Here is a 24,619-nt window from a genome sequence, read left to right on the forward strand (position 1 = left end):
AGAACATGAGGTGCAGATAACTTTTTTTTCAGTTTAATAGAGGCATGGTGAGAACATTGATGGTTTTTCTGCTTGTTCAAATTGCAGCGACGAAACAAACTGTTTATAACCTAGCTCGACTATCTGAACTTCTATCAGCTAGCGATGAACCCTCAGAGACATGTTGCAGTCTATAACACCACTCTGAAAAATGATAGCACTAAAATTGAATGTCAACAGAACAGTCACAGTCTGGGGGAAATTCCATAACTGGAGTGCTCACTCTCCTTGAACGTGTGTGTTGTTCCCTGTGGAAGTGAAATCCTGAATCCATTGAAATGGACTACTATGTAGCATATTCTTGACCTCTTTTGAAAGTCAGTTGAACGCGACTTAGGGGGCAAGATGATTGTTCTGAAGATCTTCCGATCATCAGAATGATTAACTTGGTTTGGGGGACTTCCACCCTCCCATTTGTCCAGGTGAAATATCCCCCTTTTTATCCTAACACCCAGTGGTGTCATGGTGTTCCGGCTCTGGTCAACAAAAGGCATAGTAGTCACACTTTTTACACTACAATAACAACACTTTTTTCAATTTTTTTGCCTCGATATTTCTAATATATACATTCGTTATCCTGAAGAAAAAAATTTTGCAAGCAAATGTAAATAATAAATTGTAATAAAAAAACAGGGTAATATTTCACTTGTAAGAAAAGTTAAGGAAAGTTCGTTCCGGCACTGCTAATTTTGCCATGGTGCTATTGCTTACACCAAGTTTTATCTGCTGATTTTATATTTCTATGAGATTTCAAAGTCTGTAATCTATACAGAATTTAAAGAATGAATCCAAATACGACGCATTTCCATCAGTTTAAAACCTACGAGCGTGCTGCGCCCGCTCAAAGCGGGCTTCCCCCGCTCTTTTCAATGCAGGTCTACAGAGGGATAGGCGCGTTTCTAATTTTAAAATGTAGAAAAAAAAGGCAGGGTCTTATGTACAATTTTAATTGGAATTATCATGTACAAATTGAGGTCAGAGGACCTCTTTAAACACATGTGTTGAAAGAGGTCCTCAACATGTACAATGTACATGATAGTGTAAACACTTCCAATGTTGCAACATTGGAAGTATATACACTATCCTCTGTTTAACGCACATGATGACTCATACTTACGTATCAACAGCAGACTTGAATGTGGAATCAGCCGCATTTTGATAAAAGTTATTTAAAGAATGCGAGATATTGTTGCAAATGAACAAATGTATCAGTTTGTGCGACGTTAACGTCAGGAATATTTACCGGTTTTTGTTTTTTTTAATTATTTAAAAACCAATTTTAGGAAACAATTGCAATATTTAGGAAGTAAGGTATGCCGTCGTTTGTTCTCTGATAAATTCTGTGCATTTTGGTACCTCATTTGTAGAGTTAGGTTGCGTATAAGTTGAGAAAAAGGTATCTATACAGTAGAAATAATTTAGAAGATTTCTCTCGTGCAGTTGGTAAAGGCGGAAATAAAACACGTGGTGTACGTCTTTCATTCTACGCGCCACCACTCACTAAAGAATCACGAGATGCGCGTACAACCGGCCGAGTTTCGAGGCGTCACTGAATGACCTCCCGCTCAGCAGATGCGGAGTATCTCTTACGCAATCCGTGAAATACGCAAAATTATCCCGCGCCGGAAGAAGATGAGGGTTCGCAAGAGAAGACTCGAGACCCTCTTTAAATATGGATGATTCTTGCAGAAACCTCGTGTCCTTAATTCTTTGAGCAAAAACGCGACGATGTGTTGGAAAGTGCGATATTGCTTTAATTTGCATCTAGTTTCGCGGCGATCGTCAGGTGAGGAAGTAATGTACACTGCGGACAATGATATCAATGTCTTGTAGAGGATAAGATTAAGTTTAATTTGTATGCCGTGATGATACCTTACCTTGGTGACATGTGACCGAGAAGGGCAAACAATCGTCCTGTAGTCGAATTTTAACGCAGGGTTATCCTAAGGGTTATATCCCGTTAAAAGCATCCAAGGAGAAATGGACTCGCTATAGTGATGGCGCGAGTGAGGCCCTGGGTACTAATCGAGCGCTTCTATCTTGACGAATCTTATACTAAAGGAAACAGGTGTATCTCAGTTGTTAGGACTTGTAAATTTAACCCTCTGACACGTGAGATGCACAGAACCATCTTTAATTAACACAGTATTTTTACATACTTCCACCAGTGGTCAAGGGAAGAATTGATTCCATTCGCTTACAGTGAAACTGCGTGGAATAGGGTCATTAAAAAAAATTCCATGCGGAAAGTTGGTATGCTTTACATGTTTATGCATAGTTCTCCGAAGCTGAAAAAGAAATCATAAATAAAGAGGACTAGCAATTTGCAAATAAGCGACTGCACAGTAGGAATTGAGTACCTGAAATTACTAACTTTGCATTTGTTTACTGGGCACAAAAATACTACCCATATGTAAATATTTATGCATGTCAACATGAGAATACAACCCTCATTGCAAAATTCAGAAAGAGTAACAATGAAATCCATTGAAGATAGCTGAAAAGCATTTATGGTAGGTAACTAAAAATCTTGGAAGGCAAACCATCACAAGAAAGGTCGCGTGGGGTGTGTAGCGCACCCCAATCTGAGGAGCTTAGAGAAAGCAATTTAGTATAACAACTTGCGGCGACGTTATATTCGTATTTAACAGATGCCCTCAGAAAGCTTAAAAACTCAGAGGAAGTTATAGATCACTAAAGTTAGAACCACAAGAAAAATAGCGCTAATATATGGCTGGGTTGTCTGGGACACCTCATGCGAGCGCTACCGGGTTAAATAAAATAAATAATCAATAGAAAAGTAAACAAAGCTTCATTTTCCGAGACTAATATTAAAGTAATAGTTAGTTAGTAATTAAGTTAATATGAATTAGAAAAAATCGTAGAAAACAAAAAATGAAAATTTATTGTCTCTACATTCCACCTCCTCTCTAAGTGGTGCACAACATCTCTTCTTGGCATTGGTTATTAATAATGTTTCATTAGCACAAATTAAATCCTGTTGGGAGCATTTAATATAAAGTATGCCAGAAATGCTTCTCCAAGTAGTTTTGCTTCACAAATTTACTGTATTATGACTAGCGATTAGGATTTAGGAGGGATAGGAGGGCGCTCGGAATGGGAAGATAACACTTTCTTTCTCTCCGTTCAAATACCAAACCGAGTTCACATCTTTGCATGTATCATTCAGCTTCTTTCGACTTAAATTTCCGTTGTTTCACCGCAACTCATCGTGGACTTCGCGAAAAATCCCATTCGTTAGATATATTTCCGTGGCTGTTTGTGTTTTTGCTTATATTGCCTGTATGATGGGCGTCTTACAAAATTACGAATTATATTAGCGTACTTGATGGTCGCATTAGTTTGAATTGTCGTATTCATAATATGACGAGGCGTGATCTCCTGTATTATGTGCACCGGGACACGATTGCACGGGTTACTGCGCTGTGTGTACATCAGACGAATGAAATGCATAACGATCATAATAGGGTAGTTTCCTTCATCAAAGAAAACGAAAGGCATTTATTGCGATTCGTTACCCACCATTACTGTATTCATAATATACAAATTATTTCGTTTTAGAAATCCCAGTTTAGACGAATGGCTATGGTCCATTTTTATCCTCATTTGAAAAGGGCCAGATTGGCGCCCATGCGATGCCACTCCACGTGACGTCACAGGGACCTAGTTTCTATACGAGAGGATAGGAGTTATACATCGTCTGAGGTTACCAATGTATGCATGAGGCGCAGAGCTCAGGGAAACATGTCTCAATAATCACTTATTAAAACTGGCTAAGGTCGAAAGTTTTCTTCATTTGATAAGGTAGTAATAATCCTTACTTAAGCCAAGCGCTACCAGGCAGCAGGGTACTCAGCTACCCGCTAGCAGCCTGCGTCGTATCAGCGCTCAACTCGCCTCAAGGTCACCTCACAGGGCGGCAGCGGGAACCAGAAATACGCCACACGGAAAGGTTTCCCGGCATTCATACTTACGCGTCGCGTTTTCGCGCGCTTGAAAATTTTCACTATTCATTTAATCGCGAAAAATAGATATCGTCATTTAAAAATCTAAAAGCTTGAAATACGTACTCCAGGAGTAATAATCTTGCGATTTAGGCAATAAAAAATAATAGGAAACCACCCTATTATCGAAAATGAGAAACATTGTTTTTAATGTTTTACGGAATACTCGTTGGCTTCTTAATACTTAACATATTGTTTTGTATCCATTTTTTTGAGGCGCAATGAAGCAAGGGTGCCCATATCCCTTTGCTTGACGGGCATTTCTTCAAAACCTGAATAATAAAGCCCCCCAAAACAGGTGTCTCACACCTCCCCTATCTCCTCCCTAAATTCTGATGTGGATTCATCCAGGTACTTAATGCTGCTGTTGAACTCATCATCTATTTTTACTGTAATTTTTATTTTGTCACATTAGTTTTTAGTATAAATGTATTATATTAGTTATTTTATTTTTATTAATCCCAAGTATAGTTTTATGAGCCTTCCTCTTTCAATGGCACAATGTCCGCCATCATCCCACTCCCCTGTAGACACCCCTGTCTTAGGGTCCGTTTTATACCATCCAATAAGCGTTAACTGGAGCATGATACATACATAAGTGGACTGGAATCGAAAAAAGCCGGCCAAAAATCATATCCTCCAGATTTTTATAAGTAGCTCGATGAAATCTTTCCCACTATTTTTGTTTGGGCTGTGTAACATGAATCTAATGACATTTTGCCGAAAATATTATCCAGGGAGTATTTTAAAGCAAATTCGCGGAGACTGAAAAAAATGTTAAAAAATTGAGTAGTCGGAGGACTAGAGAATGCGTGGATGCGAGACGGAAAAATAGCCTTTACTCAAATTCCAATCCCGCATTCACGTAATTTTAAAATTGTTTCAGTGCTAACATGTGCGATTACGTGCACCGTGTAAAACGGCGTAAGGGATTCACCTAGTAAGCGTTTTATGTCTTGAAAAATGTTATTAAAAATATAACATTATTTATCAGCCATAATAAATTTGCATAAATATGTAAACCATAGGAAATCATAAGGAATAAATCCACCAGCCCACTATTAGCTTTCATCGGATTCCCAATCGTCGCTGTCCTCATCTGAAATTGGCGTCTGGAGTCGACTTGTCGTAACCTTAACTTAAGAGCATTTGTAATTTTGAGTAAAGCAAAGTAGTTCAGAGGATCGTTTAGTTAAACAGGTGGCCTTAAACGGAAGATGTCGTGAACTCTGATTTTCAAGTTCCGAAAAAAACTTAATTGAGTATTATAAAACTAGCCCTAGGTAAACATGAGAAACATATATTTTATCTTGGTGGTAATCACAAGACTAGCATCCCGTTTGATAACGTATCGTTAACCTTGGTTATTTCCACTGAGTACTTAAGTACGTCGGGGCTGGCGCTAGATACATTAACCTTGGTGGCGCTTGTAGTGCTTCGAAAATTTCAAATCACTTTCCTACTTCTTCACCGTCAAGCGAAGCACTAAGAGTGCGCCACATGGCCATTGCACCACTCAGTCAGTTGCTACAAACCCACGGTCACAATGGATGTTTGCGTCAGTAGGAAATATAAAAAGATGGTGGACCAGAATCGATTGGATCACAACATCCTTTTGCTCTCTAGATCGACGAGGGTCACTGAGACCCCACGCGTGAGCTATAACGGAGGGAGATATCATATCCGAAAGCCTGGTTGGCTTATAAAATTGTTCGGAAAAATTTCGGTTGTGTTACTCTAGATGGAATTATTGTGACCTCTCACAAATTTTGAGGTACCTACTCACACTCATAATTGGAAACAATCCTCGCATCCTTTTCTTAGGAGTCGTGTTCAACGGATTGTTTTTTCGACCGGGAAATTTTAGTGGTTCGTTTTTATCGATGGAAATGCGATATTTGCTGTGGCTCAGCCGAAAGGAATATAGATACTGGGAGTGGTGATTGATAAGATTTTATATTTCCGACGAAAAACACCCATCTATTAATTTGACAGCTTTTATGGTACGACATAAAATTGTTGATTTTTCAGGATGATTTGTTCTCGTCGTCAATTCATTTATAATGAATTCCTTTGATTTAACGACCAAGATTCCATTCTTTCCGGAAGGAAAAATATAGGAGTAACGCTTGCTCGCTCGTTAAAGATGAACTAAAGGGTTAGAGGTCATTCATTCTGGCACCAGAGGGAGAAATTTTGCACATAATAAGTCACAATTCAGCTTAACTGATGGAGAACGGATATCGCTTTGGTTTGGGGTCGACAGAGATCGATGCAATTTCGACAGAAGAGCGAGGCAGAGCGAATACTTAAAGCGATGAGAAATGCTTAGAAAGCATCATTCTCTTTGCGGCAAAGATTGGTCCCACTGCTATTTCCTCGCATAGCTGGACGCCCCGCGAAGATGCTATTCCATTGCAGAAAGGCTATCGAAACGTGAGTTGTCCGTTCAGTCAGCACAAGACAATTGGCGACGGTTGCACCTTTATACGAACGAATCCCATAGCTCTACACTTTTTATTGTTTTCCGAGTCATCTATTACTTGCGAATTAATAGACTAGTGCCTGGTTACGTGTGGAGTTCTATATTTGTGTAAATGGACGCGAAGTCTCTTGGTTTTTGGTCTATTGTTTGCTTACACGGTCCGCAAAATTTGACATTAGTTTGCTTGTATGAGCACATCAAACCTGTTAAATTGTTTGAAATAATCATGTGCGTATTGCCTATGGCATTCCTTGACTGTGGTTTGTGTCCGAACTGTGTTTCTTATGAAAAACCCTGTTTGTCCGGCGAACACCATTTTCTTCGTCTCCAGAGGAATCATGCTTAAATTTTACATGATACCTCCGATTAATATGTATCTGTACAATTTAAAGAATACTTATTACGGTGAAAAAGCTGATATTTTTTACTATTATCGTCAAAGTTTCACTGATTATTATTTTTTATGTGTAGATTATTTTTTTAAAAGTAATCCCTTCGGCCGGTCATTTTTTTGACGGAGTACTTGTTTAAAACTTAAAAACATTTTTATTTCTAATTTTTTATTGCGCCGTTTTCAACAACAGGTGATTGTTACTCAAATTTAAAAAGTTGTCTCAGTATATTCTGAGATGTAAGATTTGAAATTCAGGGAAATGTTGACCTGTTCTATCTACTACCCTGGAAATTAGAACATGACAGCCTTATGTTTGAAATAAAAATACACCATAAAAATTACTGGTCGATTCGGAATGATGCGTCCCATTAAGTTGTTATTATTTTAAGACCGGAGACATAACAAGAATTGAGCGGGTTTACTTGGAGGAAAAATGCATTTCATAGGTTTGAGACTGTTTCTCCATAACTTTGCTCAGGGTGATGGCGGTTCGAACTGCTTGACTCCCGAGCTGACCTCGACTTTGGATTGCGGCTAATATTAAAAGGTGGTATGAGTACGTCAAGGTTTAATAGTTGGTATTTTGGATTATTTCCTCTCATTTTAGAGCTTCAGTGCTGTGGATGCTGTGGGGAAGTTTGCTGCTGAGCTCGCCCGTATCTATTTACGCGGAAAGGGTCCATCGTGACGGCGAGACGTCAGCGCCTGGGATCTCCAGCGGGAGCGCTATAAACTTTTCTTTACTAAATGGCATAGTCCGAGTACACGCTAGATATCTCAACGAAAGTCTTCAAGATGCTTCCGAACGCTCTGCTCATAACACAGGGCAGGTAAAAAATGCAGGAAGCTCCTCTAGGAAGAAAAGTAGCGCGAAAGGTAAGATTTGTGGATTTTTTTTATTTTCTTCATAATTTAACGAATGGTTTTTGTTACGGGACTCCTTAATTCCTGTGAAGGTGGTGGGCAGTATTGAGTCTTCTAAAAAACATGTCTAAATATCTATTATAATTTGCCTTATTATCAGCGATAATTTTTTTAGAAAATAAATTAGCCATTTTATAAGGCAAAAAGTTCGAAGAGCGTTCTCCAGAAAACTGATATTAATTACATGTTTGGCCCTTCGTATTTCGAACGTACTTATAAATGTTTGCTATGAATTTTATTTCGTTGACGTGTATAGGCTTCTTCTTCAAATATAAACAGATGTATAATCTATGGCTAAAAGTTAAAAAAATTATAATGCAAATGTAGTTGTAGTTGTTAATGTTAAAGAAATTTTGCTATGTAATATTCCGCGATAAGGAGCCTGAAATGATGTGATTAAAAAGAATGAGTTGAACACCTTCATGGAACGCACGAATAAGCACACGGTTTAATTTTATAACATTCCCTCTCTCTCTTTTACAATGATCATTCGACTCCGTCGATCTTTCCTTCTAGGATCACGCTCCCAGGTATTTGAAATTCAGTTCGACTATGGATGGGGTAATTCGCGTGGCTCGGGTCGAGCGATGGATGTGGACACATTGGCGCTGGACAGAGCTGCGATTGAGTACGCCAGATATCTGTCGTACGTGGAGGACGCCAAGCGGATTCCCGCGGGCGTCTTTAGGAAGACCCAGGAGCAAGCCCGGGAGTTCACGGGGACGTTGCGGAGTCAGCTGAGAAACATCTACAAATCAGGTAAAACACATATTTTCAAGTGATATTTCTCTCAAATTACGGCTACTTAATTTTTCAGCCGAACTCCTTTTTTTGGGTTATGATGGAGTGGAGTTATTATTCTTAGTTGAGAAGAAAAACCATGCTATAATATAGATAACCATCGAAGAAGTAAAAGACTCGTCTCTTCCTTGAAGAATAACATTTTTTCAGAGATAGAGTTTCCTATTTTCACCTTTTTTTACCACATCTCTTTACAATACATTATGTTCCTCATTGAAGCATTTCAGTGTGAGCCTCATTGGCTATCTCACGGTCTTTTAGTTGAGAGCGTAGTCTTCGGTGAGAGTAGAAAATCGTTAATCTCCGTGTTCCCTCGGGTAGTCCAAAAAATTGAACAGCGTATGAATACCGTGGTGGTAGAATAAAATCGCTTCTTTATCAATAATTCTCAATTTTTTTTACCACGTGGATGTTTGAGAGCATTTTCATGTGTTGAAAATAGGATCAATTTGCCCATGTTTTGCTCAGGTCAACGAATAGGGGAAAAATATTCGTAAGAGCATCCTGTCGTTGAGTTTGAAAGTAACCGACATAAAATTATGATTATATTTATACCTGACTCCTATCATGCCTGACAATTGTTTTGAAGTACCGACATTTTTAGTATTGATAACGATTGTGTAGCAATCGAAAGCCAGGTCGGTTATTTAAACTTTTTCGGTGGGTAACAAAATTTTTTTCTTTGCGATAAAATGATACGATTTCAAAATGTATTTCCCTATAAAACGCGGGGGATTACTTTGAAGGTGATCAACATTTGGTGTGAAAATATTGATTAATAAAAAAGTTATTGCGGAATTCCCGTTTTTTTGGGTACCCCCTTGTATATCTCCATTCATCTGTCTTTACGTGTCATCCGTTGATGAAATGCGATTTGGAGCATAATTTTGACTTTAACCATTGAAAAATAATATTAGTAAAAATGATAAGGGTAAGGGATGTGACTTTTACTTACTGGAATATCGTATTAGGATTTATAAAAAGAAACTTACTCAAATTTTCTGTGACTATCTAAGTATAAGATATATCTTTCAAAAATATACTTTTCAATAAAATGCTTTTACATGATAAAAATTAATTTTACCAATATGCTAGTATTTTATGTTACCATTGTTATACATTTATGATATGTATCCAATTTTTCTGTGAACTCGACCTCTGATACTAATGTATACCTTTTTATGGTCTTAATGGACCAAGAGTCAAAGAACAATAAACATTTCTTTATCTTTATAAGGGCTATCCGATACCTTGGCGTCGTGACGCGCCGCGTCGGAACTGGTGACTGAAATAATAAACGACTAAAATTCATCGATACATTTGAAACTTTGCAAGAAAGCGATAATAATTGAATTTATTATTTTTTTAGCATAATCGAATGCATTTTTATCTGCAATCATCAGCTTGGGATTAGTTTCGTCTCTGATGTTTTTATGAGTGTGTCGAGTGCTTCCAAATTTCTCAAGTATTGTGGACATGAGGCATTTTATTTTGGCTTAGTTTTTTTACATTTCATTATGTATATCCTTTTATCTTCGATAAAATTTTAAGAAATCTTCGAAATGTCATTTAAGCTGTACTTTTTTTCAAAATACCCGGAATCATCCCTTCACATTGTGTACCATACCCATCGTTCTCTTCTTGGTGATCCATCCATTGTCCCCCTCCATTTCAAACGTCTCTACACACGCCTAACATAAGATGCTGCGGCTCGAAATTTTGGAATTGAAACTACAACATTGCAAGTCGTTAAATGGAATATATGTAAGCAACATTATACCGCGTTTTTTCAATGCATCTAAATATTTCAGGAAAATGAACCGGCATAGACGGAAGAAAAATGGAACCTTGATATTCGTAGATGAGGTGGTTATACATAAGTTTCTTCCCTGAAAGCCTTTTTCCGCTTGTTTAATAAAGTGCTAGTTTCGCTTAAAATTTTCCGTTTTAACTATGTTACTTCATCAAGTTCACTGTTTTCACATCGCTTACGCAATAATGCTCATCTTTACTTCAATGATGATGATTAGTTCTAGACGCATTATGCGATCGTTTTATTTTAGCGATATTTAATTTGTCTTTCAAGCGATCTTCTATTTTATTTATCTTGTCCGGGATGCCCCCAGCAGCGGCACCGTAAACTTTTAATGAATCGGCCTTCATTCATAACATGTTTTTCACTCTTATCTGACTTGTCTCATGTTGACGTGTGGGTGAGAAAGATTTTCTAGAAGTTACGAGATGTGGTGTTCGAGTAAATATCGGGGGGACGTTAGTTTTAGTTCCGGAACGAGAAAACCATGTTGTTGAGGGAGAGGAGGCTTCAACGCCATTGTGTTCCTTCATTAACTGGCTTTGGTATCATTGATTATATCACGATGTTATGCATTCATTTAGTAGCTTTTTCTCGTCGAAGGCTGGTAGAAAATGATTTTTTTCGAGGCTTTGGCCATATTTAATATATTTATATCAAATCAGCCTACCTCGTTAAGAAACGATTTGATAGTTAAATTATTTCTCCAAAAATTAATGTTTTGTAGCTGCCTCATTTTCTAGTACGATGTGTATTTTTTCTCCCCGATAACTAATCATATTTTCAAATATAAGCATATATTTTTTGATAATATAAATACAACGATCGCCCTTAAGGTTCCTTTATGTACTAATGATTGATTTTTGAGCGGTTAGCAATAACGTCGACTGTTGGCAACGGTGTTTCAACGAACCTGCCCTGACCTTTCCTATCGCTATATAGGTACGTACCCATTCATGTATAAATTTAATAGAATCCAAATTCGTTGGCGATAAACGTTCATTATTTTGATTGGGCGATGGAACCAAGTTGCCGTATCAGTTATGTTACTTTTGCGTTAGACTTCTATGTGCCAGTGGTTATTCATGAGATTTTTACTTTGTATATTATTTGCGTAAAATATGTTCATTTTTTCGAATTTAAGGACGAATTTTGATAACGCAAGTTGATATATGCTTGTGTTTTAGAGCTCAAAATTTCTCGAAACTGTATGTCTTTCATCACTTCCAGGGCTCCTTGCTATGATGATCAGAAATTTACTGAAAAAATAGGTATGTACAATCGTACATACATGCCAAAAATTAAACTGCTGAGACTTGTTAGACATATTAACTTCTTCAATAAACATCGTGTGTCATGTCATGTCATCAACAATCGAATGTCATGACATCTACCTTGAATGCCATGCAAATTTAAGAGCCAATCTATTAAAATTATGTATATGCAAAGAATGTATAATTTATGAGGCCAAAGAGCCTCGAAGATAGTTGAATTAGAGTTGTGCCTTTCCGTGCTGCCCTCTCTGGTGGCCGCTTGTACTTGCGTCCCCGCATGTGGTCTTCTTTTTCGTCATATCATTCACTCTTTCGATATTTCGGTTTGAAGTAGGCAATTATGATAGAAGCGATACGCGATACCGATTTATATTAAACTTTATTTAATGGGTGAACAGTTTGATACACTTAACAGTTATTAACAGTTACACACGTACTCATCAGAAAGAATACCGTGTTAGCTTTAAATTGTTATCCTGCAAATTCACTCAAGTCGGAATTTGAGAAATTAAAAACGAGGGAAGCACATGATTATTCGTATTTACTGTGGGAATAGTTTGAGCGTGGTAGTTTTGATTTCATTATTACGAAGGTATTTCGCAGCAGTGGCACTTGAGTTTAACAAGTGTCTAATGCCATGATAATTTATTCGTGCAGCTGTCAGCAAAAAGGGGCCTTCTGCGTTTCCTCCAGAATGTCTTTATTCCCCTCCCCCAACGAGAAAAAATAATTTTCAGGAAAGCTGTTTTGCGTGGATGCTGTTCGAATCTGCGCATAAATGGCTTTCCCCAAGTAGGGTTAACTGCCTCCTGGCCTCGATTCGATATGCGTAGAAATAATTTTCCTCCAAGCCTCAAGGGGACAAAGCTTCCTATCTGGAAGAGGGAGATCGTGACTCTCCCACTTGTATCCATCTCTGACTTCTAATCTGATCAGAATTATTAGATCATCCGTCGGAATTCGAGCTGAAATCCTTGATCACTCTTCTATATGACTAGTATTTTTTTAAAATTTATTTGCATTCTGTTTCTAATCCTCATCCATGCAGAATGATAAAGGGTGCATTTTAACGAATACTTCCATGTTATAAATTCTATAAAAATGCCCTCCTCTCGGCGTTATAATTCAGTCGCTGCTTAGCGACAGTCATTTGGGGTTCGGCGCAGAAAAATGTAATCTACGGCCTAAATGTAATGAAGATGGAATCGGTGCGATGCGTCGAAAATGGCCTATAGCGAACAAAGGGTTGGACAGTTTTCACGAGAACGGCAGGAGTCGCTAGAGATCCGACGGCTTCGTGCTAGAGCTAAATTGCTTGGGAAATTAAATACTGATACTTTTCAGAGTGACACAGAGGTATATTTTCGGAACCGCACTTTATTTCCAGGCTGAAAGAGACGATAAAATAGGAGGAATATTTTCGTAACGGATAGGGTTTAGGAATTCGCTTTTCCATCGAACATAAGGGAATTAATAAATATCATTATCAGGTAGTCAAATAGCTCTCAACGTGCACCTAATAATCGCAGCATTCTCTTAGAGGTGTCCTAACACCTTCCTCCACACGCCCATTGAGCCGGCTTGCGGAGTAGTATGTTGATGTTGGTACTTGACGATCAGAAGCACGGAACACTAAAGACAAAATATGAATTCTAACTCCTCTGTTTTCTATTCCTTACGGATTTCTCAAGCGAGGCTCTCCCTCTGGAAGTTGTAAAATTGTCATTTTTCCTACGTTCAAGACGAAAATGGATGTCTTCTGAAGAAAGAGGCAGTCAATGCACCACCTCATCGAATCACAATGACTAAATGTTGCGTCACATATTTCGTGAGTCTGGACAATTTCATTGACGGAATAACTCCTCGATTTTTTTAGTAATTATCTTCTAATCTTTATTAATCCGTAGAAAATGCATGACGCGAGTGTGGCAGTAATAATCTCGGAAATGAAGATTTTATTGCGATTTTGAATGGGAAAGTAGCTGAAGTATCATGAATATTTCGGATTAGTTTCCTGGTCTTTCGTCTTTGTGGTCGAGTTGCTGCTATTTAGCTCTGGCGTTTTGTTTGCGGCAAGTTATGCTTATGATGGGAGCCCTTTCTTACGAGCTTAGTGGAATTCTCGTTTTCACGAATTCAAACAGTGGGCAATATTTGGAAACGCGCCTTCCAAGGAGATCCGGAAAACAATTACGCTCCGTAAATAGAAGCCGATCTTTGACCGGACTTTCCATGAATAAGGAGACCAGATCTTAATCGCAGCCCGTCGAGTTAATGCAAAAACTGGAGGGTTTTTCAAACAGCTGTCTGAAGTGATAAAAAGGACGCGGGAGAGAAGTCTAATGAAAAGCTTTTTCGTTTGTAGTTCTCGGAAACTAGCCTATTTTCCAACAGATACAGTAGGACCTACGTGGGTTGAGCTTGAAGTGACTCAGTTGACAGGAGTTCTAGCGGATTAGATAATATTTTAGAAATAACGTAACAGGATGAGGACTATTCTTCTAAGAATTTCCAAAGGACAGCTTCATCAATGGGCCTTTTCTCTGGCGTGTTCGGAGGAAAATATCCGTTTTCAGTGAGAAAGCTTGTTTTTGTTCGTCCCGATACGTGAGCAACTAAGGTGATAACAGAGTGACCTTGGAAATAAATTCGTTGATTTCAGGGTCTCTAAGACGCAAAAGGAGAGTAAATTTTCTTTGCCTTTTTCAAGGAAATCTTTTCCATCTCTGGAAATTCTTCCCCCCTTAAGGCTTTTCCTTACGCTACTTGCGTCAAAAGCATTGTGGTATGATATATTTTTAATGGTCGTTCGAAGCCTTATGCTTACTGCTGGCCGTCATTGCTATCGCAGCACATGTGCTACCGTTTCCTCGTTGCTCAAGGGGTTTCATCCAAGGCAAGCCACCTTGCAAATGGATAAATATTGTACGTGAACTGTTTCCAAGATTCATATCTGTATCATTATACGTGGCTTTTTAAACAAGTGCATTGGAACTGGACTTGCTCAGGAACTGAACAGGACTGTTCTTTCTTAGAAATTTAATTTTCAATTTGATCGCCAATTTTCGCGGTGCATAGCTATAGATAATCATAGGGTAGCTGTTCAGAAATCAACGTATGGATTATGAGGAGGAAAAGCTGACCAAGGTCATGAAATCTGGGTCCTAGATTCTAAACATAACGTATTCTCTTGGCGTTGATCCGTACTTAATCGCTAAAAAATCCATCGCTATTTTCTAACCTTCTCACGTCTGAGAGGTTGATTATTTTCCGTCATGGGTGAAACGACGCAAAAAATATATTTTTCGTACATTTTTTCTGTAACCGTTAATGCCGAATTATTTGTTGTCCCTGTAAGATGTTTTTCGAGAAAAAACTGCCTTTCCCCGTAAAAAGCACAATTTTATGTAAATTTTTTGAATATTATTAATAGTGATTGTAATACCTACGGCTTTCCGTATTGGACGGCTATCATTAGTGGCATTGATAGAGTGGAAACACAACCACATTTTTTTGCCAGAATACATTCAAGTATGTCACTAAGTTCTCGATATTATGATGCAAAGTAGGTAATTAGAATTCCGTAATAGTATACATATTGTTTACTAGTGCATACATTGCATATATAGAATCAAGTAAAGGCAGATATATTATTTCGGATCGTTGAAAAGTGCAGAAGACCATTTCAGACCAAACAGCACAGAAGACAATTGCAGAAATAAAAATGACCCAAATGAGATAATGGGTGAATGGAGATACGTCGCTTGTTTCTATTAGCAATGGCGTAGTTCCATGCAAGAAGGCCCGAATCCACCTCTCATACCCTTCTTTGCGCATTACAAAGCCGTTTATAGTTTATGCCATGGAACGAGGCTGTTTATTGAATGAATGAATAAAATTTGAAATTCATGCAGAAAAATACATCAAAACAATACTGATTGAACTTCTTGTAACGTCGCATATTACAATGTGAAAATTATTTTGAGGCGATTTGACTCAACTTTTCAACTACTATCATTTTCATCCTTTTTTGGGTATATTTTCCATTTTTCTCGGCGCCTGAAAAAGATTATATTATGCAATAGTGTTTAATCTATTCTGGATAATATACTGGAACTTAATTTTTTGTCGGGTGTATCAAACATCTTAGGCAAATATAGAAAGTATTTGCTTAGGAGTATTGAATGGTACGCCTTCATTGCATAACTGATTAAAATTTCTCTACAATGGAGTACTCTACGGCATGGTTCTACGACTTCGGTTTACGCGCTTCCACGTTTCCCCTCTTCGCTTTACTTAGAAATTTTCTATCCTAAGTGTTGAAATTAACGCAGGTCTCAACACTTTGTCACACTTAAGCGAACACAATAGATGAATGTAACACTGGCGATGCCCTTGGCTGGTCGTAGCATTCACGTGAGTTGCACGCAGCGCTAAAAACTGTAATAACCGGGGTAACTGTAGTTACTACCTAATCCATTACCCGTGCGATTTTTTTGTTTTCAAGTTATATGCGTCGTTCCAGAAACCTCGCGAGTTACATTATTATGTGTCATTTTTTTCTCTTAGCCTTAAGTAATGTGTTTACGTCAAATCTGCATCGCCTCACGTGTAGTGGCTGAGTTAATGACATTATGCGACGTCAATTTTTATTGCGAGATCAATCCTTATCTCTTCGTCTTCAATTTTATTTACAAATGTCGCGCAAATCTTATTGAATTTGATGAGACCAGCGAATTTCCTCACGCTTCTGGGAATTAAGAAAAGTAGAGAATCCGAAAATTCTCTTTAAGTTCGCGAAAAGTTCTCAAAAGATGAAAGTTATATGAAAACGGTCGAGTGGTAATGTAATTGTCGAAATCTTTATACGTGCCTCATTAAAGGGTGTTGACCTCTAGTTTTATTAATTAATTTTGTATTTTGGTAATCATTATTGGTCATTTTATGATTTTTTTCTGGAGGCGCTCTTCCAAAGAGCGTCAAACTTCGTTTACCGGCTGTAATGGAATCTTATTTCTCATCTTAGGGCTTCATAATTATAGATGTCAAGTGTAATACTTGAGCAGTCAATTGAAGGGAATGAGGCGTCCGCAGAAATGCCTAAGACGCGTCTAAAAGCTATTCCGGTCGCTGTATTCTGCCGCTACCAGTGAATTAGTTTGGTGTATCAAGGCTTTTGTGTTTAAGTAACAGTTGCAGAACGTTGTTGAGGGAAAGGAACGTGTAAATCGCCTGCTATTTATAAATAAGGATTTTGGAGAATATGAAAATGGAAATGTTGGACTTAGGTGATCACGTGGTAACCTGCCACGCATCCCGTTTTCCGTCGCTTATTTTCTCACATCTCATTAAATTAAATTAAGAAAGAAGAACTTTGTACTTTCACATTAATATTTATTCACGCCCATGGTTTCAACGTTAGACGTCATCATCAGGTTCATCATCATTAATTCTCACATCTCCTTTAAATTCTATTTATTCCAGGGATTGTTATCGAGAGATTTTGTGAAAAAAGGATTTTTTGTACCAAAATTGGAGAAATATGTAAAGATAATGGCTCAAGTAAATTGGCACAATGTTTTCACAGAGTACTTTGATATTGATCACCATGGCAATGAAATAATTGTCGATACCTCGGTCGTTGATTAGGTGTCGGGTTGGTACGTATGTATATAAGACGTTTATTTTTTAATTAGTTTGTTTTTAAAATCACTCTGAAATGGAAGAAAACTGCTGTCTCCAATTGTTACGATCCTATTGAATTCTTCTAGTGGACATGCTTCTTGCCATCTCCATCATACGCTGAGAAACGGGAGAGAGATCGGCCGATACTATCTTCTAGCAACTGCTGCTATTGACGTAAAAACATCTGACGTCTGGGAAGCGTCACGGAGGCGGAAAGAATGCTACCGACGCGTGGAAAGAAGGGTACTTTTATCCTATTAGGCCACTTACGTAATTCAGGCTAACTAGCGTGCAGGCTGTCCGACTTTCGTCGTCTCCACTCGGGAAGAAGTCGAGAGCGCTCTCCTGACGCCATTTCTCCGGGATCCACCCGACGTCCCCCGTTCGCGGTCCGTCTCTTCAACCTCCGGGGTAATCCTCGTGCGAGATCGGAAGGTTTTTTTGCTGCCTGTCAAGGGTGAGGGCGAGCGGTCGAGAGGAAGGAGGAAAATAAGGGTGGCCTCGATTCGACGAGCGAGCTATGTATCTCGTCTCTCGGGAGGAAGTCTATTGCTCGTTCCAGTCTCAGAGTAAGGATGGGCTCGACTGAGGTTCCAGTAACAATACCATAGTGTCGCATCCCTAGCAGCTCTTCACAACCTCGTACTATATCCGTTTTACTGGAAGTGATTGTAGACTGTGATAAAATAAATTGCTTTTGATCTGCATCTTTCTACGCCGTAAGCCGCCTTAATCGGCGAGTGGCGGGGGTATTAGGACACCAGCCGTTAAACTGTAGCAAGTGATCTACATCTGCATAATATACTGCGAGCCACCTCTAGGATGATTGGCAGAGGGTGACTACAATTAGCAGCATTCAGCATACAAGAAGTACTCCACAAGTGGACATTATCGTTATAAAAACTTTTAGTAATAAAAATAACACGTATCTACACATTAGTTCAGTTGGTATGACCTCCCACCAAGCTTGTATCGCTCATCGAGCCCAAGGCAGTCGATATTGTGTTCACTGTACATAAATTGTACAGTCCCGGCCATAAAGATTGAACCACTTGGGTCTATACTGAGGGCACCACTTTAGAAGTTCCGCTAGAAACTCAGAGTCAATGCATGCGTAAGGGATGACCGGGTTCTGTGCATGCGACGAAGGTTGAAATGGAAAACACAAAAACATATGATTTGCATAATGATTCTGAAGAGATTGTTTCAACGATAGCATTTATATACCTGTTGGAAAATATATTTTTACCAACATTAATTTTCACGAAGAAGAAGAATTATAAGGATTTTAATAAGATACATCCTATGCATTTCTTGTCATAACTTTTTCCCTACCCCATAACGAAACCGAAGTTGGGGATTTTTATGTTGGCCTTAGCTTATGGTCACTGCGCAGCCACCTTGAGTGCTCTTGTATGAGTTGACTCTGAGGCTAGCCACCCCGATTTTACAATGCACTACTCAACCCCTTCAGATGTCTTTTGCAGATTCATTCAGTGCGGACTTGCCCTAAACTGGAGGAATCCTTAGGGAAAGGGCCTTCAATTCCGCCTTACGCTCGCTTGCGACTCCACATCTTCTGTATGGATCAAAGAACGGAGAAAAGTCGTGGCATTGCCTCATCACTCCTAAAGATAGAGATGCATTTCTGATATTTACAAGTTAGGAAAAGTGTTAATGAAAAAGATTCTTACGAAAAAAACTTGTGTTAGATTGGGAACATCGCAAAAATGCACAATGCATGCTTATGCGTGAACAAGCCCCCCGAGAGAACGATACGATGCGTGAACGAATGTAAAAATATGGTGAATGCGCGTTCCTATAAATCTTGGTGAGAATGCCATAGCCATTAAGCAAGCCAAATGGCATCAAAAGGCTATAAAATGCAAAAAAAGGTAAAAACTAATAGCTTTCAATTGTGTTAAAAAGTGAGATGGCTCTACGAAGCAGTGAGAAATATAAAGCGGTCGATCGTTTTTTTTACTAATGTCGGCCAAAGTTATTCATGTGTATCGAAGAGCAAAATAATATCAATTCCTCGATCGCTTCTCAGTCTTATGATTTTCGATTGTAATCAGCATTTCGTTCCCACGATGAGTCTAATTCCTGGCTTCCTTTCTACATTTTTCTCAGCTCATCTTTTCCCATTCGGTCGCATTACGTTTCGTTTTTATGACTGCACACCTGCCTTAAAATTTGTCTCCTTGATATGATGTAATTATTTGTTTATTACCATATTTAGTGGCTTTAACCCTCGAGAACTTCCACCAGTACGGAAGATATACTTATATTACCTGTCATTTCAAGCTATTATTCCTTAATATTTATGAAATTAACGTAGAGATTTGACGTGTAAATGTTGATACCTGAATAAGATAACCTTGAAAATCACTCCCCACTTAAATTGAAACTTAACTCCATCCCTAATGCGGATAGATATATAGAAATGACGGAGAGAGCTGGGTATTTTTTGTAAGCCTTTCGTGATAAATTGAATTCAGTGTCTTTCAATTTCCCATCAATGGTAAGATCATAAATTTTTTTATCACCCATCATGACTCAAACGGAACCGATCGCCTCTTTGAAATACTCTCGAAGATAGTATTTCGCACAGCGTAACCTGGACACTGTCCTGTGTTATACAAAATGTTTCATCTTACAATACGATCGTTGGCAAAGTCGGTTGTCTAATAAAATTGTATACATTCCAGTGCCTATTTAAGGTCAATTTTGAATTATGGTCGTGTTGGGTAGTCCATTCGGGAATGTGTCTAAAATTTCTGTAACAGTTGGAGACGTTGCCCCTTGACACATCCGGGTTCCGAATTTTCTTAACTCAAGGACTAATTAATCTCTTTCAAATTGGACTGACGTTTGGAATGGCGTAGATTAAATGGCAAGGCTATCGTCAGTTAGAATGACTGATCTCTAGTGGGATCATTATGATGATGTGATGATTTATTCGTTCAAAATATAAAACCCTTCAAACGGATACTAGGCAAGCAACTTTTCTTGATTCTGTATATCCTTCACGGCGCGTTCTCTGTCATGCCGAGTTTAAAATCCATGACGCCAGTCATTTCACAACGCGAGGGAAGGTATTTTTCATGCACTGCGTTTCTCTACCCTTTACCAAATAGCTTATATGCGTTCTGTGAATAAATTTCTCATGTTGATGCTCTATTTTTACTTCCATGAGCCAGTGTCGAGTTAAAAAACTGATCGGTAGTTGGTAATATGCAAGTATTTGCTTCGGCAATTTGTTTTGCTACACGTCGCAACATCACGAAGTCTATTTTTGTTCATGGCCGTGAACCGCAGTAAGACGTAAACATGAATCCACCCATCAATGTAACATGATTATTTACTATTTGTATCATGAACAGTCTATCAACAACATAAGAGGCTTATTTTTGGTTTGTAACGTGATCAAAGTAATGTGCCAGGATCGTATTATTTTTAAGCTCATATTTTCGGGAACAAATCCGAAAATATTTCGGAAAAACCTCTTTCTGCCTTTCGGACATTTTCCTATCCTGTTCGCACACCCTAGTATCTACAAGGCAAGTACCTGTTTCAGTGCTATCTAGAAAGGTACAACGCGACTGCAAGGCAAATAAATGTAGGAGTACCGCAATAGTCGTTCGAGCCCCCAAAAGCATCCCTTTCTGCTGAATTGGTGACGGAAAGAGAGTGGAGCTCAGCTAGATCATGTCTTAGGATACAGCCGCACCATGAAACAAAATGACAGTCAGTGCCATGGTTCGAATACTAATTTGTAACATAGTGATACATTTTGAAAAAAAAAGCGTTTTTGTTTATTACATTTAATACGTAGAATAAAGTGGAGAGAAGCAAATATATTTTGTGGAAGAGAGTTGGGATAGGTAAAGTTAATAGACATGATGAGAATCACTTTCAGTTACACACCTTATTTTAAAAGTTTCCTCAATTACGTTGCATGATATGCTGACGTTCAGGTCTGATTCTGCGTGGTTACTTTTTAAAACGCTTTCGCTTTTCAAACAGACGTTAGTCGTTATGAAATATCCTATGTATGGATACCTACTGTACCGGCCAACTTGGGGCTACAATTTTTATTGCCATTCGAAACGGTGACTACTGTGATTTATTACTGTGCTATAAGAAATTAGATTGTGAGCTCCTTGTAGTGAGATTTATTTTCTTTGGCTCGCGCCGGTGATCGCTTATACCTTTCAGCGATGGTGTGATTGAAATTGCGATAGTAATTTGGCGCACATTTCTTCAGTAAATGAACTTCCCGTCGAATGAAAGGAGTTGTTTCACTTGAGAAAATTCCGGAGAGGGTTAACTTTCGTGGAATGTGGCCGGAAACAAGTAGCACGCGTCCCTTTTTGAAAGGATAAAAAAAACATGAACCCTTTGCGGAAAGGACAGTGCGAGGAGCTGGAGCGACTCGGCGGGGAAGGGAGGGAGGGCGGGAACAGGATTGAATGGGATGAGGCGGCACCACCTGGCATGTCTCACCGTTTCGGCGCGTGGTTCGTCGCAGGGGAGGAAGAGGATCGGCCGGCCAGCCAATGGGAGAGCCATCAGCAGATCAGGAGAGGTGGGTCACGTGAATCGGACGTAGTATTGTTGTGTCGGAAGTTTTAGAGCGAGAGATAGAGAAACAGAGAGAGGCGTGGTAGTGTGGCGGTGGTGAGTCAAGGCGTGCGAGCACGTAGGAGTTCTCAAAGACAAGTCGCTTTTATCTGTTCCGAAGGGAGAGGGAAGTCTTCTTATTACGTCCACGAGGAAGACAGGGGAAGAAGTTAAACGCTGCGAGGGAGGGAGTGACTGTAGCCGACGGATGCCCTGCTGGCTGTGCCTTCTTCTCTCCCGCCTAAAATCGCTCATACTGCTCCGTGTCACTGTCGGGAGTGCATCCATCTCTGCTCGCATAAAGGAGTCGCTTGTTTGAGTCTTCGCTCTTCAGCGTACGTCGTGGGTCGACCTCATCTTCGGAAGCCATCGCTGACATCTGGGGTGGTCCCGACACTCATTTGATTCCAAGTGTCAATCATCAGACGGAGTTTCGTTCAGTTTTTTTTCCTCCGAGTTCCGGGTTTTCGTCCGTCAATAGAGCTCGTGAATAGACTGGAGGCTTTGCCTCCGCCACAGTAATTGGACCGCGAGGTTCAAATCGCGTGGGGACGAGTTCGCATTCTATCCGTCCCATAAAAGTTTTGGAAGTTCTTCCTTTGGATTTTTCAATCCAAGTATTAAGGCGAGAAAGGAGAGTCCAGAATGATGAACCACACGAGCGTCCTGCTGCAGACCATTTTGGCCATCATCAACGCGCAACCTGAGCCTTTGCAGACGGAAGTGGCGACTACACTTTCGCCCAATGCCATCATTCCAGTGTACGATTACGATGGCATCGATCACATCATGCCCAATGCCACCAAGGAGGAAAGTAAGTTTTTATTTTGTCTAAGACCGCGGAATATTTCGGAAGTGGAGTGCTTAAAGAAAATACACAGCCGACCTTCGGTAACGTGTCCACCCGTCGCTTTTACAACTAACTCCTTTCATTAATTTACTGTGTATTCTCGAGGGAAATTATTATTGATATTTAGCACTGAAAATAGGTTTTCAAGTGATAAGTTGTTAATTTTTCGTCTAAATGATAGTGGAATATTAATTATTTGCCGATATAGAGGGGTACAATGAAAGGGAAAAAAGCAATGAAGTATCCATTCGTGTCTATATAATCAGCTCAGGGATGAATCTACTTTTTGCTTCAAACCGCTCAGTTACAATAGCTATAAATCCTAAGATTCGCTTTGTCTCAATCGTTTTGTGATTGAGGCTATCATGTCTTTGGCGTGCAGAAAGGTAGTATGGGGTTTTGCCTCAGAAACAGATCACAGTGATTTCCATATTTAGTGAATGGTGCAAACCGAATTTGCCAAGCCATTTATGACCATAGTGACAGATTGAAACGGAAATGTAAATATTTTTTCTTGAAATTTTTAATTTATGGAAAAAGTTATTTTCCGAGGTTTTGTATAACAGAATTATTATGCTATTTTAACCTTTTTCGGCCACTTTTATCCGTGAACTTAAATCAATTCATGCCCTGTGTTTGACAGGTCAAGGTTAGGATTTTGCTCGATTCTTACTTTCACCAATTTTAACCCCGGTATTTTATCATCTCAGTAACTCCGTTTTATCGGGTCTTGAACCGTTAAACTTCTGCTAATCGTCCAGGTTGGAGTGATAGGCTTAGATTAATTCAAACCTGACTTATATTATCAAAGTCAACCTTGGCGAATACTAATATATATTCTCGTCCTTGTGTCGCCGTGTGCCAAATATGCCGACTCAATCATCTGTCATCTGCTATTTTGAACGACGTTTATGAGAGCACCAGCCTCAGATGTCGCGGGCATAGTCCGCCCCTCTTTATAGCCCCTGAATTATTTTAGGTTTTCGCGTCTAGTAGTCCTCCCAGACCATTTTCCTAACAATTACACTGTGTATGACCATCTCTCTCGCCTCCATTTCTCTGCCTATCGATTCAATTTACTCTGAAGCTTCTTCCTAAGATTTAATTTTGCACCCTGGACGTTCTGCTCTCACTTGTTGACCTTCGTTTTTGATGAAGGAAGAGGGAGAAGTATCTATTCATCATCATCACCCGTATTTATATCTTGGAAAAATGAGCTGTGGTAGTGATTTAGCCTGTCAGTTCTAAGTGTTTGCGAAGATTTTTATTTTTACCCTTTCAAAATTTCACTGGGGAATTAAACCACCCTATTTGGCAATTCGCCACGCCCTTGAGTGTTAAAATTGGCCTTTAATATGACGTGGCGTCATAGTGTGTCTAGCCAGTAAACATAGGCTGTGGGAGTAAAAAAATGTCGAGCGTCACGTCAACTGCGCGATGCGAATTTCGAAAGGACAGTTTTTGGCGAGGAGCGAAATGCCATGCGAGGCGCGCGCCAAGGAACGCAGCAAGGGGATGACTGGCCGGAGGTGTGGCTGGGGCGGGCCATTCAAAGATACGTGCTATGGCCGAGGCCCGGAAAATGAGTGTTTACCTCCGGATAAAATACAGCCTCATGCTAAATGTGATGAGTAATTGATATTGCCAATTGTCTATGGCTTTAAACCTTCGTTGTGCGGCACTTCCCACAATTACTAGATTGA

At 39.3% G+C, this 24,619-nt stretch overlaps 2 protein-coding genes across 3 annotated transcripts in view; both read left to right on the top strand.

Annotated features, from left to right (window-relative positions):
• The first annotated feature begins 6,315 nt into the window (after positions 1-6,315).
• On the top strand, positions 6,316-22,078 carry LOC124174055. Its single transcript, XM_046553222.1, has 4 exons — positions 6,316-6,500; positions 7,551-7,819; positions 8,384-8,626; positions 21,855-22,078. The coding sequence occupies exons 1-4, from the start codon at positions 6,469-6,471 to the stop codon at positions 22,076-22,078; spliced, it is 768 nt and encodes a 255-aa protein (XP_046409178.1). The 5' UTR covers positions 6,316-6,468.
• Positions 22,079-22,097: 19 nt separating this feature from the next.
• Positions 22,098-24,619, top strand: part of LOC124160750 (pancreatic triacylglycerol lipase-like) — a 36,520-nt gene continuing 33,998 nt past the window's right edge. For both annotated transcript variants that reach the window (XM_046536764.1, XM_046536771.1), the window contains exon 1: positions 22,098-22,880. In XM_046536764.1, coding sequence (XP_046392720.1) covers positions 22,712-22,880 — 169 coding nt within the window. In that variant the 5' untranslated portion in view covers positions 22,098-22,711. The remainder of the gene's footprint in view (positions 22,881-24,619) is intronic.

This window comes from Ischnura elegans, chromosome 1 (genome assembly GCF_921293095.1).
Source record: "Ischnura elegans chromosome 1, ioIscEleg1.1, whole genome shotgun sequence".
Taxonomy (NCBI): Eukaryota; Metazoa; Arthropoda; class Insecta; order Odonata; family Coenagrionidae; genus Ischnura; species Ischnura elegans.

Coding starts and splice junctions, on each gene's coding strand:
- LOC124174055 (XM_046553222.1), top strand. CDS start 6,469: ATGCTATTCCATTGCAGAAAGGCTATCGAAAC. Junction 6,501..7,550: donor TGCAGAAAGGCTATCGAAAC/GTGAGTTGTCCG, acceptor CTCTCATTTTAG/AGCTTCAGTGCTGTGGATGC. Junction 8,627..21,854: donor GAGAAACATCTACAAATCAG/GTAAAACACATA, acceptor CTTTGCGGAAAG/GACAGTGCGAGGAGCTGGAG.